General features: G+C 38.1%; 4 protein-coding genes across 4 annotated transcripts; 1 reads left to right on the forward strand and 3 right to left on the reverse strand.

Annotated features, from left to right (window-relative positions):
• Positions 1-2,532: 2,532 nt before the first annotated feature.
• On the reverse strand, positions 2,533-4,963 carry LOC105975005 (uncharacterized). Its single transcript, XM_088823444.1, has one exon. It carries the CDS (start codon positions 4,839-4,841, stop codon positions 2,631-2,633), a length of 2,211 nt encoding a protein of 736 aa, XP_088679570.1. The 5' UTR covers positions 4,842-4,963; the 3' UTR covers positions 2,533-2,630.
• Positions 4,964-5,383: 420 nt separating this feature from the next.
• Positions 5,384-7,902, reverse strand: LOC148767821 (uncharacterized). The gene has a single exon (XM_088823445.1). The coding sequence runs from the start codon at positions 7,700-7,702 to the stop codon at positions 5,549-5,551; it is 2,154 nt and encodes a 717-aa protein (XP_088679571.1). The 5' UTR covers positions 7,703-7,902; the 3' UTR covers positions 5,384-5,548.
• Positions 7,903-9,268: 1,366 nt separating this feature from the next.
• On the reverse strand, positions 9,269-11,776 carry LOC105974907 (uncharacterized). The gene has a single exon (XM_013000066.2). It carries the CDS (start codon positions 11,543-11,545, stop codon positions 9,344-9,346), a length of 2,202 nt encoding a protein of 733 aa, XP_012855520.2. The 5' UTR covers positions 11,546-11,776; the 3' UTR covers positions 9,269-9,343.
• Positions 11,777-13,240: 1,464 nt separating this feature from the next.
• On the forward strand, positions 13,241-18,576 carry LOC105975091 (uncharacterized). The gene is made up of 17 exons (XM_088823446.1): positions 13,241-13,947; positions 14,098-14,205; positions 14,285-14,351; positions 14,432-14,595; positions 14,817-15,056; positions 15,573-15,656; positions 15,757-15,804; positions 15,895-15,959; positions 16,454-16,508; positions 16,654-16,849; positions 17,005-17,123; positions 17,295-17,375; positions 17,463-17,537; positions 17,653-17,707; positions 17,814-17,874; positions 17,996-18,146; positions 18,269-18,576. The coding sequence occupies exons 1-17, from the start codon at positions 13,513-13,515 to the stop codon at positions 18,506-18,508; spliced, it is 2,244 nt and encodes a 747-aa protein (XP_088679572.1). The 5' UTR covers positions 13,241-13,512; the 3' UTR covers positions 18,509-18,576.
• Positions 18,577-18,964: the final 388 nt, after the last annotated feature.

Raw genomic sequence — 18,964 nt, forward strand, 5'->3', positions numbered from 1 at the left:
AAATTACAAGCCATCTGAAATAAGGTTAAATTACAAAAATACCCCTTATGTTTATAACTAATTATCAATTATGAATTTTTTTACACATCTATCATTGCGGTATCAAATTTATTAAAATCTTCTAGATTATAGGAATATTCTTTAGTTTGTACCCGTTTTACTCCATTTCAGCACCACAATTTAAAACAAGATGGTCATTAGATATGTCACTTGACTTGTAAAATCAGATTGTGGTGCATCTGAAACTGCATTTTTGCACAAAACGAGTACAAAATAGAGAACATTCCACATAATCTAGAAAATTCTGTTGAATTTGACACTATGAGGGTGGACGTGTTTGGAGATCTATAGTTAAAGGTGGTGATTGTAATTAGCCAAATATGAGAGGGTTTTTCGTAATTTGACCTTAACCGAGGGACTGCGGTAACTTACGCTTTGTTTTATTTTAAAGAAAGTGGTGTTTCATAGAGACTTGTGCTTTAGTAATTTTGTGCTTGTCTTTTTCAATCATAATCATAGCTAACATATTTTACAGGATTTCTTCACCTAACTTTCCTTACCTTTTGGTCCAATTTTAAATGTATATTTTCTATAGTTGTTGGTTTATACTTAGCCGCCCCTATGATTTTAGGAGCCAAGGTAAAAAAGGAAATAAAAAAAGACTTTTGAAAAAGTAGAACTTGCAAAGAATTGAAATTATTGCTTATTTTTTTATAAGTTAGAAAAGACTGCACCTATGTTTAAAAAAATCAATTTTACGCAATCAATTGTTCAGCTCATTTTTGTGAAATTTCTTAGTGCTCTTATAAATTAGATTTACATGAAACAACAATGATACAAATGCCTGATGTTTGCAAAAGTTTTTTTAAAAACAAAAGTTATAAATTGTGAGTTAAGTGGTTTTAAGTGCTTATTTTTAGTAGTTGGAGGTGTTTGCAAATTTGCTAGAAAATTAACTTAAATAGAAAAAAACACGGTCATAGATGCTTTACAAATTATATCTTAAAGCTGCCTATTTTAAGAGAAGTAAAGACATAAGTTCATTTTGCAAACACCTAAAAATAGATTATGAACAAACAAAAGATCGTAATGTTTGTAAAAGTTTTTGCAAACACCACTTAAACCTCTGAGGAGGTGTTTGCAAAAGTTTATTTAAAAGTAGAAGTTATAGATTGTTGGTTAAGTTCATTTTAAGTGTTTATTTTTAAAAGTTGAGGGTGTTTGCAATTTTTTTGGAAAATCAATTTAAAAAGAAAAAACAGGGTCACGAGTACTTACTTATGTGGTGTTTGCAAAAGTTTATTTAAAAGATGAAGTTAATGATTATGAATTAAGGTGGTGTTTGCAAATGCTTTTTGAAAGTGATTATGGGCTTTTTTTTGCTCATAATCTGTTTTTAGGTGTTTGCAAAATCAACTTTTGCTTTTGCTTCTCTTAAAATAATCTGTTTTAAGCTATTTTTTTAAAAGCACCTATAACCCTGCTTTTTCAATTTTAGTTCATTTTCCGAAATATTTGCAAACACCCCCAACTTTTAGAAATAAGCACTTAAAACTAATTTAAATCACAATCACTAACTTCTACTTTTAAATAATCATTTGCAAACACCACCTAAATGATTATTTCTAAAAGTTTGGGGTGTTTGCAAATTAGCTGAAAAATCAACTAAAATAGAAAAGACAGGTACATGGATATTTTTAAACTATAGCTTAAAACAACTTATTTTAAAGGAAACAAAAGCAAAAAAATGTTTTGCAAACACCTAATTATGTGAAAGAAAAAACTCATAATCTATTTCTCAAATCATTTGCAAAAGCTACTTATCTTAAGATAAGTAAAAACAAAAATTCATTTTGTAATCACTTAAAAATAGATTTAAAAAAAAAAAAAAAAAACTCATAATCTGTTTGTAAAAGCTTTTTGCAAACACCACTTAAAAGTTGGCTTTTATGATAAGCTTAAAACTTTCTTTTAAAAGAAAGAAAAAAAAATGCAGAAAAAGGAAAAAATAAAATTAAATAGTAGGCAATAATATAGGTGAAGAGACATTTTCACCTTTGCCGACCTCACGTACGGCGCACGTGCTCAGAATTCCGGTGAATGTTGCCGGAAAATGGCAATTTTCCGGACACAATTTCCTTCACTATCATTAAAAAAAAAAAAATAAATAAATAAATAAATAATTCCCACACAATCTGCAACTCCAAATTAATTCCTACTTCACTGATGAAGTGGAGTTGGTGAAGAAAGAACGCTATTGAGAATTAGAAGCATACGCGTTTCGTGTACAGGTATATATATACCTTTGTGATTTTCTTCTCTCCTTTTGAATTTCTCAAAGCTTTATTTATGGTGGCTGTTTCATGATAGAGATGGATGTTTCTATGGCGATTTGATCAAATTAGCCTCATCGCTGAAATTTCCCAAAAATTAGGGCAAATTAGGGTTCTGTGAACTAATGTGACAATTGTAATGTAATCAATAAGATTATGGTGAATTGATGGTTTTAGTTACTGTTGTTGGTAGTAGTGATTTATAACACATCAAAGCGGAAATGACATAGATTTCGATGGCCACGATTACTGAGTACTACTTCGTTTAATCGAGGATAACGAACGGAAACATCAGTTTTATAATCCTTCGACTTTTGTACCTGTTTCAATATTCGACTTAGAACTGAAGTCCGTATTAATCTTGTTTCTTTCCTGATCGATTAGTGCTCGCCACTCTTCAACGGAAGCTGCCCGATTAGGGGCCGAGAGCGGCAGTTCGCGTTGGCAGAGAAGTGCAAGGATTTCTTCGGTTTCACCGAGAAGAAGAGCTGCTTTACGCACACTTTTCTCCCTCTCTTCGATTGCATTGCAGTGGCACTTCATCGTTATTACATGTCCTAGATTAGTGAAACATGCAGCCAGTATGTCCGCTATCATAACCGATAACTGCTCAAACAATTCGTCGTCGGTTTCCGCAGTTCGATTCAGCAAGATTGTTCTGCTGATTCTGTACATCGAGTTGGCAGCAGTGACCTTTGCAGGCCAATTAAGAGGATTCTTCATCAGGCAGTCTCGCGCGTCTCTCCTGAACTCAACGACAGTCTTTTCGGCTTTGTCGCGGAGCTGCTGTAGTATCTCATCGGCATTTTTACCTTTAAGAGACGTCTCGTGAAGATCCTTGTCTTGCCATTTATGGTACAGTTCAACTCCAACCCAGACAACATCTGCCGCAGTTCTTACGTTCGCCAGACGACTTTTTTTGTCCAGAGTTTTATCGACAAGCTTCACAAAGTATAGCCCTTCAGTAACACTACTCAGCAGTAGTTCCGATTTGTGCTTCTCGATGTTCGGAAGTGCAAGTGCGATGCTAGTCAGGGTGACTACAGGTAGCGACCAGCAGTAAGGGAGTTCTCGTGAATCCCGACTGTCGAATTCCGTCACCCCATTGAAGCTGCGAGATTTTTCTAGAAGTTTCAACAAGCTTTCCGGTTTCTTCATCTTTCCTTTTCGAATGACTTCATCGACCTCTTTGCAGATATTCTCGAGAGTTTCTGTAGGCAGCTCTTGCTCCCCTTCGAGCAGCATAACGTAATGCCTAACGTCCAGTTCCGGATCGGCAGTGGAGTAATCACGCGAGACGCAGTGAGATATGCGCTTCTGCTTCTTCAACCCTCTGGTGTAGTTAATGCATGAAATCACCGGACTGGTTATACAGACAGAAACGAGGAGTAGCATTTTGCTAGCCAGAACAATGAAATACTGAACGGAAATGCACAGTTTGAGAAATCGTCGTCTCAGATTATGGAGGAATTTTCTGCTCTTGAGATGTCGAATTTGGAAAGATATCGAGCCCTGTCTCCAGTCAACCATCTTCTGCGTCCAATAGCCCTCCACTGTAAACGCACTTCTGATGCTCTTTCCGCTTTCGTTTTTCGATCTAAAGTTTACGGCTATGAACCATCTCGATGCTGGTGCAATGGTGCCAACTATCACTCCAATAGTCTGCGAGAGAAGAATCAATTTTGTCGACCACCCGTAATTCGATATCGACTTTTCGAGTATCATGCACTTCATGGCCAACCGAATCTCGGCTTCCAATAAAACGAGAGCAACGATCAAGCTCACCGCACCAGACGTCGTGCACGTCACCGAACGAGCTATCACAAACTGAGGGCTGCTAGTTTCTGCCATCACCCAGTATTTCTTGATCAGTACTCGCAGTTTATCAGCACTAACTCTCCCCGTATCCACTTGCTCTTCGTTTAGAGCCGTTTTGTGCATCTCGTGGTACTTCTTTTCCAGATACCGCTTAGTGGACGGGATCATCAGAGCCGATGAAGTGAACATAACAAGCAAGAGGAGCATCGAACCAACGGCTAACATTTCTTCGAGAAACGCGAGCCTGCCTCTCAGGTAAGAATGGACCTGAATAATCTGTATGGTTACGTTTGCCGTGACTGTGATCACCAGAATGCTTAAAGCAGTGACGTTCATTAGAACGTCCTTGTCGGACATCGATCCCAAAGACGGCAAGAAATTGGCCATGGCGGTTGACATGAAGACGAGGCTGCTGACCTTTGCAAGGCGATCGGTGACAGCATACATACGAGTGGTGAGATCCACAGGCAGCTTCATCGAAACTGCAAGTAATGTCAGAGAAGTGGCGTTGATGGAGAAATACCTCGACGGGAACCAATGTCTTTTTCTCCAGAATCCGTGCAGAGAATCGGCAGCCATTGCTAGCGTGCAGATCGCGGAAGCTGCAGCGACGTACATGCCTATCCATGGCATCGGTGCCACGAGCTGTTTCTCCACATCACTATCGATGTAAGTTTGGTTCCAAGGCATCGGAAAATATTGTTTTCAGGTTGTTTTAGCTTAGCTTGTGAAGAAAATCGACTGGTCGGGCAAAGGGCTATCAGAAAAGGAAAAAAAACGCAATTCTTGATCGAGAACCATAGAAACAACCCGAGGTTGGATTTGAGGATCTTTCCTTAGTCCTATTAGTGTTTTTTTTGGGGGTGGGTGGTTTCGAACAATTATCTTGAACAGTTGAAACAAATTGAATAATCATGTGATCGGGGCATGGGGATTATTTTAGCTTCAATTCCAGCTCAGCGTTGGACAATATGTCTGCATAAGGACAGATGGAATGACTTACTATATGTTCACAAAGCTCCACTGTAATGTTTTTGTGTTTGTCTTGTCTGAATATTATAATCTTGTTGTCTGTTCTTCGAATTCATATCTGTCAAGAATATATATTTTATGCGGTTGTTGATATATACTTGTTATGGAAAGTCTTGCATCTGTGTCGAAAAGTGTAAAACAGGTTACCATTTTACGATCAAAGTTGACTCAATTAACCGAACCATTGACCACGTGCTGGCTTAGCTGATGGCATAAGTTTGCATGCCGTAATTTTCGTTTATTCAAAATACGCAAGCTTTTAACTAATTACAGCACTCGTATAATCTTAGCTGAACGGCTTTTCTGTACAAAGTACTTAACGTTACATCAATAATCATGGATTCGGAGGCTGCTGTTGTCTTAAATCACTGATGGAGTGGATTTTCAATATCTTGCAGAAGCAGAGCCCTCCAATCTTCGATACACGCTGCTCTATCACGATCCAGAAACGGCACTTCGTGTTGCTGGAGAAGTTCGATAATCCGTCTCGTTTTCCCCAAAAGGTGAAGTGCTTCACCAACACTTTTCTCCCTTTCCTCAATAGCATTACGGTGATACTTTCCGGTTATCACGCGAGCTAGATTGGTAAAACATGCTGCAAATATATCCGCAATCACGACAGTTAGCCGATCAAACAACGCCTCGTCAGTTTCACAATCGAAGCCATCGCATATCGTTCGACTGATCCTGTACATTGAATTAGCAGCAATAACCTTAGCAGGCCAATTCAGAGGGTTTTCCATAAGCAAATCTCTCTTGAAATCCAAAACTATCAGCTCGACTTTACCCGAGAGCTCGTGTAACACTTTCTTCGAGTTTTTCCCCTTAAGAGATGTTTCTCGAAGATCTTTATCTTGCCACTTACAAAAAAGTTCAACGCCTAGCCAAATCGTAGCCGCTGCATTTTGTACGGGCAATAGTTCTCCATTTTTATCGAGGGTGTTATCTATTAGCTTCACGAGGGAAAGCCCTTCGCTCACGCTTTGCACCAACTGCTTAGCCTTGTGATTTGCAACGTTTGGAAGTGAAACTGCGATGCTTGCGAGTGTTACCACAGGCAGACTCCAACAGTTTGGAGGTTCTTGAAAATGTAGGCTCGGAATTAAGCCGCTGTCGAAGTCCTTCACCCCTTTGAAGTCGTTCGAGTTTTGCAGAAGGTTTACGAGATTTTTGGGTTGCAGTTTTTCGCCTCTCTGCATCGCTTTATCTGCCCGGTGGTAGATGTTCATGATGGTTTTACGGGGCAGCTCAGACTCGCCTTCTAGAAGAAAAACGTAACGGCTCAGATCAATCGCCGTTCCATCGCCTAACTCAGATCCGTTCCGATTGTTCGAGTTCCAAACTTTGAATAAATTTTCAGACTTATTTACGAGACTGAAGCTTGCGAAAAGCGGACACATAAGCGAAGCAGATACACGAACATGAAGCCTGCTGATTCGAACAAGTACAATCTGCACTCCGATAAAGAAATTCAGAATCGTACTTTTTGCACAGTACAGATACTTTCTGCACTTGTGGTGTCGAATTTGCGAACTTGGGTAGCTGTCTCTCCAGTCCACGAGCCGTTGGATCCAATAACTCTCGACCTTGAATTCTTTTTCGAAGCTTTTACGACAATTTTCCGAGCATTTGAAACTGATGGCAAGAAACCATCTGAATGTAGGAGAAATTGCGCCGACTGCCACTCCAAATGACTGAACAAGAAGAATCCATTTAGTTGACCATCCATACACAGAGTAAGCTTTCCAAAAGCTGATCTCACCTTCGTTTCTTGAAATTGCTTGAACATAAGCTTCTACTAATGTTAAGGCCGCCACCATAGAAATCGCGCTCGCGAAAGTGCAAACGGCCGAACGCGCAATCACAAACTGAGGGCTGCCAGTTTCTGCCATCAGCCAATGTCTTATAGCTGCTTCTCGTTGTTCATCGATGTTGAATATTGCTTGTTCTTCTCTCTGGTCCAGTTTTTGCGTCTCCTTGTACCTCGATTCGACGCATCTTTTGGTCGTTGGAATCGTGATAGCACAAGACACTAACGCAACCAGCAAAACGAGCATGAAAACAGTAGCGAACAGCATTTCGCTGACCATAAAAATCGGAGGAAGAAAAGGCTTCAGTTGGAAGAGTTGAATCCACACGTTAACAACGATCGTGATCACCAGAATACACAAAGCCACCACGTTCGTAAGCATCTCCTTATCGTTCATGCACCCTAATGAAGATACGAAATTTCCAGTCGATACTGTCATGAAAATCAGGCTGCTCACCTTAACAAGCCAGTCGATATTGGTAAAAATGGTGGAAGTGATGTCGACTGAAAACTTCATCGACACAGCTAACAGTGTCAAGGAAGTGGCGCTGAGGGAGAAGTACTTGCACGGGAACCACAACCGTTTGCTTCGGAATCCGTTAAATGCATCGGCTGCCATTGCAAGCGAACAGACGAGAGAAGCTGCAGCTATGTACATGCCTATCCACGGCATCGGTGCTTCAAGTTGTTCTTGAATTCTCGTGTCCATCGAAATCAATCCCTGCAAAAATCCTGTCCAATCTAAGTAAGTACCTTCTCCGATTTTTCGATGTCGATAACTCTGACTTGTTCAAGATATGAATTGAGTACAGTTTACTTTGCTGTTTTCTTGATTTTGTTTATGATGATGATAGTTGGCTAGTTGCATAAATGGCATGTTTATTCCTCTGAAGTTGTCAACCATTACTTCCACACATAGTTTTTTTTTTTTTGATCGGTAAATGTGAAATATATAGATCAAAACGGACTTTACAAATACACTGGGCATACCCAGGCAGTGTAATCAAAAAAATATATATCAATGCCTATACATGAACAAGACCCCACAGGTCAAGTGCAAACCAAAGATCAAAAAGGGTCAAGTGCAAACCAAAGATCAAAAAACAATCAGGTTATGAGGAAATAATTGATTGATTGATGACTTTATGAGGAAATTCTTGGTGGTGTGTAGAGTAATTATAGAAACTATTGGGGGTCTTTGTATGAAACTAAAAAAAAATGTGGGGTCGAAATTTGAACCCACAAAATTTTACATGTTGTGCATGTAAGTATGATTTCCTTTACTCCCACGATCTATATAGCACGAACAAGGGAACACGGATACAACGAAACAGAGAAACGGATACCAGATTCAAAAAGTTGGGTACTGGAATGGTGGGAGGAAGTGTAAATATTAAAAATATAGAGATACATCTATAATTTCTAAAAAAAAATTAACGTTTAACTTATATACTTATCGCCAATTACATAATCCTATTTACAGATTATATATAATTCACAAGTTCTAAATTAAATTATCATTCCACAAATTACATCTGGAGCAAATAAATATTATTTTAGTATGAAATTAATATTTTAAAAAATATTAAAATACCACTAGAAGTGAAAAAGAAACGTAGGATTTAAGATTTTTTTAAGTGTAGGTAATTCTTATTGGATATATTAATATTAAATGATACATTTGACTTCCGAGTCTTGTTTAAAACGGGTGTTGGATTTTTTTGATAGAATAGTGTTTCTATTTTGTTATTATTACCTTTACTTTAATCGATACTTGCTCAAAATTAACGATTTTATTTTTTTAATTTAAAAGCTATTTTGGTCTATGTATTTAAAGGTATTTTTGGAATTGAAAATCTTGCTCTTGTGAAAAAAGCTCTTTAGCCGCATCTTAAATTGAAAATATTATGCTGTGAAGATGCTTTCTTAATATTTTATTTTTAAAAATTGCAGTCAGACATCATGATTTAGTGTTATTTAATTAAACTAATCAGTCGTGATTAATGTTGTTTAAAGAATTACTACACCTTTATTCCCCACTTGGTCGGCTGGTAGTCCCACCTAATCTCTTCGTATTTATAATAACATTACAGATAAGATTTTTAAACTCTTGAGAGAATCTAATTTAGATCCTGCTCTAGAAAATAAATAATAATAGTTTTCGTTAGTTATGGTGCTGTTATGAATGAACAAGTGTGACATTCGTATATGTATCGGTTGGTTTTAGATAATGGACCCTCGTAATCTATATGGTGGATTGATTGTGTTAATCAGATTTAGATTATCAAGAGCAATGATTTTATTAATCGCTTCATAACGGAAAAAACATATTCAGATAATGTATCAATCATCATTCGACTTTTATATCAACGATCTCTTCTCTGCATTTTGAAGTACCTGTTTCAATGTTGGTTTTAGAACTGAAATCCCGATTAATGTTGCTTGCAGTGTCGATTAATGCTCGCCATTCTTGAACGGAAGCTCCTTGATCAGGGGCCGAGATTGGCAGTTCGCGTTGCCTGAGATGTGCGATAATGTCTTCAGTTTCACCGAGAAGAAGCGCCGCTTTACGCACACTTTTCTCCCTCTCCTCAATCGCATTACGTCGGCATGTCACTGTTATTACGTGTCCTAAATTGGTAAGACATGCCGCTAGTACATCTGCTATCGTGACCGATAAGTGCTCGAACTGTTCGTCATCCGTTTTTTCGCTCTGAGTCAGCAGAATTGTTCTGCTGATTCTGTACATTGAGTTGGCAGCAATAACATTTGCAGGCCAATTAAGAGGTTCCCTCATCAAGTAGTCTCTCTCATCTCTCTCGAACTCGACGACTGTCGTTTCAGCTCTGTCACCGAGCTGTCGTAGTATCTCCGCGCCGTTTTTGCCTTCGAGAGACGTTTCTTGAAGGTCCTTGTCTTGCCACCTGTGGTACAGCTCAACTCCCACCCAGACAACATCTGCTGCAGTTCTTACATTTTCTAGACCGTCTTTTTCGTCCAAGGTTCTATCGATAAGCTGTACGTAGGAGATCCCTTCGGTGACACTTTTCATTAGTTGTTCAGATTTGTGCTTCTCTACATTGGGAAGCGCAAGTGCGATGCTAGTCATAGTGACTATAGGTAGAGACCAGCAATACGGGACGACTTCTTCAGAATGCAGGCTCGGAATTCGACGACTATCGAACTCCGCCACACCATTGAAGTTGCAAGACTTATTAAGAAATTTCGATAAATTTTCCGGTTTGCGCTTCTTGCCTTTTTGAATGACGCTATCGACCTCGTTCAAGATATACTCCACAGTTTCTTTAGACAGCTTTTCCTCCCCTTCGAGCAGCATAACGTAAGGCCCGATGTCCAACTCCGGTCGAGCCGTCGATTCCGAATAGCTAACACATGAGATGATTGGACTTGTTATACAGACAGAGATCAGAAGGAGTAATTTGCTAGCAAGAACAATAACACACTGAAGAGAAATACAGAGTTTAAGAAACATTCCTCTCAGATGATGGAGCAATTTTCTGCTCACGAGGTGTCGAATCTGGAACGACAACGAGCTTTGTCTCCACTCCACCAATTTCTGTGTCCAGTATCCCTCCAATGTAAACACACCCTTAATGCTCTTGCTTCCCTCGATTTTCGATCTACATTTTACGGCATTGAACCATCTGGATGCTGGTGCAACGGTCCCGACTATCACTCCAACAGTCTGCGAAATCAGAATCCATTTCGTCGACCAAGCGTAACTCGAAATCGACTGACCGAGTATATTGACCTGCATCGACATTCGTAACTCAGCTTCCAATAAAACGAGAGCTATGATCATGCACACGACCCCTGATGTAGTGCACGTCACCGAACGAACTATCACAAACTGAGGACTGCTGGTTTCTGCCATCACCCAATACTTCTTGATCAGTACTCTCAGTTTATTGGTGCACATTCTCCCCTTATCGTCTCGCTCTTCTTTTGAAGCGATCTTGTGCATCTCGTGGTACTTTTTCTCCAGGTACCGTTTGGTGGGCGGGATCATCAGAGCCGTCGAAGCGAACAGAACAAACAAGAGGAGCATCGAACCGATGGCTAGGATTTCTTCGGGGAACGCCACTCTGGCGTTGAGGTAAGAATGGATCTGATAGACCTGGATTGCTACATTGATGGTAACTGTGACGACAAGAATGGCTAAAGCAACGACGTTCGTGAAAACGTCGTTGTCGCGCATCGAGCCTAGAGACGGCAAGAAATTCGCCGTGGCGATCGACATGAAAGCGAGGCTGCTGACTTTTGCGAGGCGATCCGTGACTGCGTACATACGTGTCGTGAGATCCATCGGGAGCTTCATCGCGACCGCGAGCAGCGTTAGCGAGGTGGCGTTTAGTGCGAAGTGTCTCGACGGGAACCAGTGGCGTTTCCTCCAGAATCCATGCGAAGCGTCGGCTGCCATTGCGAGTGTGCAGAGTAGTGAAGCTCCGGCGACGTACAAGCCTATGAGATGCATCGGTGCTTCGAGCTGTCTTTCGACGTCCGTGTCGATAGAAGTTTGGTTTGCGGCCATATCGAGAACTAGTGTGTGTGTGTGTGTGTGAAGAAGATGGACAGTTTCTGAAGAGGGTTATATATAGGAGAAATGATTCTTGATTTGGATTAAGAGAGATGGGAGGAAGGTAACTCAGAAATTGAATAATGTTTGTGATTATTTTAGCTTCTATTTCCAGGTCAGAGTTGGATCATATATGCCTACACAATAGCCATGTGGAATGAATTATATATACACATGTTCGCATATTTTAAAGCACGTGCTATTTTCATAGACTTTTTTTTTTTTTTTGGTAATGCAGGAACCCGCAGCCAACCATATAGGTGCACTGGGTAAACCTACACTCTCGTATAATAGCTTGCAAACCATACGAGAGATGTAAACCACACTAGGCTAACCATGTGTGACAAGCTCGACCTAGCGACCGTTGGCAAGGGGATTCGAACTTGGGTCAATTGACCCAAGCTCTCTTGCTCCAACCGCTAGGCCACCCTTGCGGGTGCTATTTTCATAGACTTGTTTTCTAGTGTTCTTGTGTTTGTCTCTTTCCCACTGTAAAAGTTGGAGCTCCTGCCAAATTTTATAGTATTAAAGTTAGAGCTGAGACTGAGTTGGTTTTTATCCAACAACCGATCCATTACCGACTATATTTTCAGGTGTTTTTAGTAAATTTTTAACTGATCTATTAGATCGGGTCGAAAATTTCAACCAATTAATTTATAATAGGTCGGTTGATGGTTTCTAATATTATCGAAAGTTGGTTGGTCGATGGTTATCGTTCAACCAACTCTATTAATAACATTAAAAAACTATAAAATAAAGGTTGTAGTTTTTTAAGTGGGTATCGGAATTGTCAAAATAGTTGGTATTTTAAATTTAAAAAAAAAACCAACAAGGAAAAAAAAGTTATCATAAATCTTTCACTAGAACTTTGAATTTCATAATTGTATCTTTGTGTGGAATTGCTATTAACTATTTTGAACTGATAAAATGATGATGGAGCAGTGGCACTAAGCAAAATTGGTTTGTCGGATGAATCGATTTTTAGATCAGTAATCAACCGACCCAATCCAGTTTTTCATCCCTAATTAAAGTTACTTAATTTTTTTAATCGAGAAATGTTAAATTCCTTGATCAAAATTCAAAACTAAATATAAAAGTAAGTCGGGTGTGACAAAAAGCCCGCAATTAAACGATTTTATTCTTTTTAATCGATAAAATGTTAAATTCCTTGATCCGAATTAAGTATAGAAGTAAGTAAAGGTGTGACAAAAACACCTGCAATTATAATATGGTCATTGACATTTTAAATGGGGGCCACCTTCTTTGGCTTGTTTTGTCCTTTGACATCCTCCTTGAGCTACTTGAGTGTATTAGTCTTATAATTCAAGGAATAATCATAAAACTTATAAACAACACAAAAAATGCAATGAAAATAAAATTCAGATATTCGATTATTATTCCAAAAGTAAGTAGAGTTTTCTGAAGGAACGAGAAAGCGAAATCTAACTTATTTTTATGCAGCTTGACAACGGGCAGAAAACTCAGACTCACGTGTTTGTGATCCTCCCCATGCAGCTGGTGAAACGCTGTCGTTCTATCCCTCTTTTATTACCTGAAAAAACGCTGAATAACTTAAAGAAATGCGTAACACTTCTTCTTCGCTCCAAACGACACCGTTTATCTTAATTGCACAATTTTGAATTTATCTTCACAACCACTATCAATGGAACCAACTGTGGCCAATGCTCACTCATTAGATCGGCTTGCATTTGAGCCAAGCCAAGCTTACATTAAAATGAGCCAAGCCAAGCTTATAGGGTTGGACCGGTCGGTTCTAAAGGAAGACAATAAAATCGGGTTACATCACTGATATTAAAATGAGCGCGCGTTAAAATTTCTTTGATTTCAAATCGGATCGAAAACCCTCTGAAAACCCCCCAATAACCGCTTCCCACACCGAAAACACGCACCGCCGTTGAAAAATGGCGAGGAAGAAGAAGCAACAGCGCAAACAACCAGAAGAAAACTACGAACATCTGTTCAGGAGCCACGCAGACTTGACGAGCGAAGAAGATTGGGAGCGATTTTACACCAGTCGAGGCAGCGATGATTTTTTCGAGTGGTATGCCGAGTGGCCCCAAATCCAGAGCCTTCTCACGGATCAGCTCCTTTCTCCGTCGTCTTTGCTGCCGGAATCCGCCGGAGAGGCGGCGCCGCCGCCCGTGCAGCCGGGGGAGTTGAAAATTTTGGTGCCGGGATGTGGGAGCTCGAAGCTGTCGGAGCATTTGTATGATGCTGGGTTTAAGCAGATAACGAACGTGGATTTCTCAAATTATGTGATTGAAAACATGTCGAAGAGGAATAGCGAACAACGGCCGGAGATGACGTGGCATAGTAATGACATGACTATTGTTATGGTAATTGCTGCTTCTGTTTATTTGGCCGGAGATTGTTTTCCCTTTCCTTTTTGTTTATTTATATATAAATATATATATAATCGGATTTTGGATTTTTTGGTTGATTTGGGACAAAAATAATCCGATGGTTTTTCGTTGATTTCCGTTCAGTTTCCGGGAAAGAGCTTCCATGACGTTGTAGACAAGGGATTATTGGATGCACTAATGGTGCCTAAGCTCGGCTCTAATGGTGCATCAGGGATTTTGTATATGTCTAATGTGTGTATTATTTGAAAGTGATCTTGTTTCTTTGAGTGGTCCAAAAGCTTATTATTCTGTTCTAATTGTGCATTACCAGGTCGGAAGGATTCTAAAACCAGGCGGAAAATTTATTTGTTTCACCGTACCAGAATTCGATATCTTAGGTATTGTTCCTCGTATCAGATTTGTTTTTGTGCAGTTCTTAGCTGTGATTGTTTTTTTCCATCGTATATCTTTTCGTCAGATGTACTTTTCTATAAGTTTCGGTTCGGATGGAAGACGAGTCTCTATACCATTTCTGAGAAACTGCATACGATTATGGTGGTTGTTGAGAAAGATATGTGTGCTTCTGTTTCTGAGATATCATCGAACATGGATGGATACTCTGTTGCAAATCATGGGGATAAGGTAAAATCCCTCTTGCATTTTTATTTTCTTTTACATGCGAATCCCCTCTCTAGGAATGAAATAACTTGAAATGGTTTTTGACGGAAAAAAAACACTTGCATTTGGTCAGGAATATCTACTCAAATTTTCTGAGTTAATTTGATGCCTTTTGCTAGTTCAATTCAACATATTGTTTACGGTTCTATCTGTAGGAAGAATTTAACCTTTTCAATGTGTTTTAGGCTCGTCAACTCAACAAAGCACTTGAAAAAGAACGAAAGTTTCGATCAGAGTATTCCGGTGGCAGTGTATTACGCGCACTTAAAGACCTGAATCTTGGGGAGCTTGAAGAGTATGTACCAGGTCGTAGGATAAAACTTATTCTAGGTGAACCAGAAGGACCCTATTTCTTTAAGGGTTTACTTCTTGATGCTCAGCAAGATCCTCTCTCGATTCCCTTTGTTGTTTACGTCGTTCCAAGAGTTAGTTCTTTTATCTTACTCTTAATATCGTTAAACTTGATTTTTAAGTTTTTCATTCTGATTGTATTATCAAATCTCAGCAGCCTCATTTGAGCTTATATATAGAACAAAACATTTCTGAAGTAGAAATATTTTGAAACTGGACATCTTGTTGCGTACTTGTTTTTCCTATGATAGAGTATGCTCTTCCTGTCATTTAATTTACGATTCAGCTATTGTCAAAAGCAAAACATTGCTTCTGGTTTTTCACCTTTGTACTCATGCCTTTGATAATTCCACCGAAAGCAGATTCAACTATCATGTACCATACATATTTGATTCCCTTGTCTTTTTAATGATTTGGATATTCCAATTACAAATTATGTGAGAGACCCTTATTGTTTTATTGTTCCATATTAGTAATTTGAAAGTGTTCCTCTGGTGCAGAAATGATGATTCCACTTAGATATGGGAATTTTTGGGTTATTTAAATTCTTTTCGAAGCCAACTGTCGTGTGACTAAATTTTAAATTTCAGACGATAGCTGAAGACTGGTACTTCTCATCAGAAGAAGGACAAAATTGCCTTGCCACAAATTTGAAGGCTGGTAGAGTGCTGCTTGTAAGATCTTTCTTGCACGGATAAACTTAGTGTATTTTCTTCCTTTATATTATCTTTTATATCTCATCTTTTAATTATAAAATTATTGGGATTGTAATAGATTTTTCAGGATTCCAGCAATTATTATACTTCTGTGGGGTTTATCCGGGTAATATCCAACTGTTTTTTCAATAGCTGTAAATTTTTAGCTGGCATTACATTTGATGGCTTCTTAAAATTTTGGTTTTCCTCATTTCAGTTACAAATCGATCACTTACTCAAGCAATTGTCTCCAAGCCATTGTCGTGATGAAGATCGAACTACGTAAGTGCTCATCATTATCCATGAATAGGATATCCAATAGTAGATTTCATTTGTGTAGTTCTTTCGGATCTTGCTTTATTCTCGTGCGAGTGTTTTAGACTTGAAAAGTGATATCGACATCACTGTTTATGTGTATTTTGTTTTCTAGTTTATAAGTTTTCATCAGTAAGTTTTTATCCGTCTATCTTTTTTGGACATAGTTAGTGTTGTTTATGTGCTGGTGTATATGGGTTTGAACTCTGAGGACCGTAGTTTGTTCTGGATATTAGCCTTGATACCTTGCATGTGTTTTTAGTTTGATCTGCGCTTCATGAATAATAAAATGAAGCAGTCAAGCGTGTTTTATTAATTATGTATCTGCATTATGCCTTTTCCAATGCTACACGTAATGAGTATATGAGGTTGAAATGAGTTCAAGTATGTTGGCTTCTTGGTTTCAGAACTTTTTTCCTTTTTTCACATGTAGAGGTTATGATAAATGGATCTTTATTCAGATTTATGCTTCCAGATGAAGAAGGGGATTTCAGGCAGCAAAAAGTTATACACTGGGTTGGTTATCTACTATCTCTTGTCTCTTTTTACAAGATCTCTAATATATAGAATTTTTTTTCTTTCTGAAATGCAAATATGGGGCTCTAATAACTTCACTTCTCTCTTGTTCATTTTCGATATTTCTTTGGTTTGGTCAATCCAGGCTAAATCTATGTTGACGGGTACAATTACTGTAGACGAAGTGGTCTGCCGTAATAAGCATTCATACGGTGGTGATGATGGTTCAGTTTTCCGTCGCCTTACTTTCGAAAGATCGTGTGCGTTCTCGCAATCAAAAGCTCTTTTATCAAGTCAAGAAACTTCAAAAACCAAGAAGAAAGGAAAGCAGAACAAATCTGGTCAGCTTTGTGCTCTTTCTTGGTTAACTTTTGAGAAAAAAGTGTTCTCTCTTTTAGATACTAGGCGAAGAAAGAATCGTAGACTATTTGTTGAATGCAGAGAAGTTTCCTTGAGATGCACTTTTTTAGAGTTACTGTTATTTACAAGGAAATAGGAGTCACAAAGCATCGAGTTGATCTCTACTATTTGACATTTCCGTACCACAATGTGATTATTTCTGGATTGATGTTGATTTCTCCACATCTCAAAGGATCTATCTCCACTGGGTCCAAAGTGAGCCTTCTACATTCTCTTGAAATTATGAGTTCTAACTACACTATTACTACTATTCTTTATTAGTGTACGGTACAATTATTTTAGTTATTATTCTAGTGGTTTCGTTAGTTTCTGGTCTCTCTCTCTCTCTCTCTCTCTCTCTCTCTCTCTCTCTCTCTCTCTCTCCAGGTGGAAACAGTGGTTATCGGTCTTGGAGGAGGATCGCTTCCTATGTTCATGAAGAAACAGCTACCTACTCTAAATATTCAGGTATAATGAAATACTGAACCACTCATCAGTACTATTTTGATTCTGCTATGTATCTGTTCTCATGCATGCAATTTCTTGATTTGACAGGTTGTTGAGATAGATGATGTGGTTTTGGATGTTGCTAAAAAATATTTCGATTTTACAGAAGATGAACGATTACGGGTAAAAGAATGATGTATTTTTTTATTTATAATTTCCTGGGATTTTTGTTTTCACTAAAAAACTAAATGCAAATCAAAGGCCTAGTATGGTTTTCATCGTAACGAATATTTCTCAGGTAAGTATAAGTGACGGAGTTAAGTTTATCCGGGATAAAGCAGATTCTCAGGCAGGTAAAAAAAAATATATATAATTAACAGGTTGCACCTACAAATATGATAATCATATGATGACTACAAACAAGTTTCTAATAAATGTTTTGCACTGCGGTTCTTGCAGAAGGAGAATCGTCTCGCAAAATTGACATACTTATAGTTGATGCAAACTCATCAAGCTCAAGGCAATGCTAATAAATGTTTTTTTTTTTTTTAATTTAAATCTTTATTCTTTTGCTCTGTCTTGTAGCTTTTTTCATATGTATATGTTTCATCTTAGAACTCTGTTATTGTGCATGCATGCAGTTCTCCCTTGACTTTTCCTTCAGCAGATTTTGTTGATGAAACTTTTCTTCAGAACGCGAAAAACTCCCTTTCTGATGAAGGTTTATTCGTCATGAATTTGACCTGCTGGGACCCACTTTTGGGGGCTGCAATACATTGGATTTTAAAGACGGTGAGACGAAGTCGATTAATATATCTCCCAAAAAAAGAGAGAAAACAAGAAAGATGATTCCGATTACAAAGTTATTTTTTGTCGGTTTTTTTTTATTAATTTTTTTTTTCAATTGTTTGCAGGTATTTGGGGAAAACCTGCTCTCAGTCCAGCTTAACGACGACTCACCACAAGAAGTAGTTTTTGCAGTGAAGAACGATTGTTGGATGGTGACGAAGGATGATATTTCTAAAGGTTGTTCTAAACTTGAAAGATCATTACAGAAGCAAGATTCGGTCAACCGCAAGTGGACCGAAACAGTCATAAAGGCATCGAAATCCATGGTGAAGAGAGCACGTTTTGATTTTGATGAAAACTTTTGAGTCGATAATGTCTGTTTCGTGTTGTCTGTTTGAACTTTGAACTATGCAATGATAAATTTTTTTCCTAATGATCTACTGCTATGTTTTATAAAAAATAATAAAAATATAAATAAATAAATAAATCATTATATATGGAATTTTGATCCTGTCATCAGTAGCATGTGCATGCATTGCTAGTTGAAACTACTAAAATTTTGTTTCTCATAAATAAATATAAAAAAAAGTCCATATAAATAAATAAATAAAAAATCACCCTCTCCAAGAATTTATTTCTGAAATACAAAATCTCCTCTGCAAAACATATAATATTATGAGTAGTTTATGTATATAAGTGTATTAACTTTATTTATTTTTTCAATTAATAAAGTTTTTAAAGAGTTCACTTATATTATTGTTTAATATTTGTAATTAAGCTTCTGTATTTTTTTAGATTAATTAATATTTTTTTTTTATTTT

Source organism: Erythranthe guttata, chromosome 9, assembly GCF_056151865.1.
Source record: "Erythranthe guttata isolate IM_541 chromosome 9, IM_541, whole genome shotgun sequence".
NCBI classification, from domain to species: domain Eukaryota; kingdom Viridiplantae; phylum Streptophyta; class Magnoliopsida; order Lamiales; family Phrymaceae; genus Erythranthe; species Erythranthe guttata.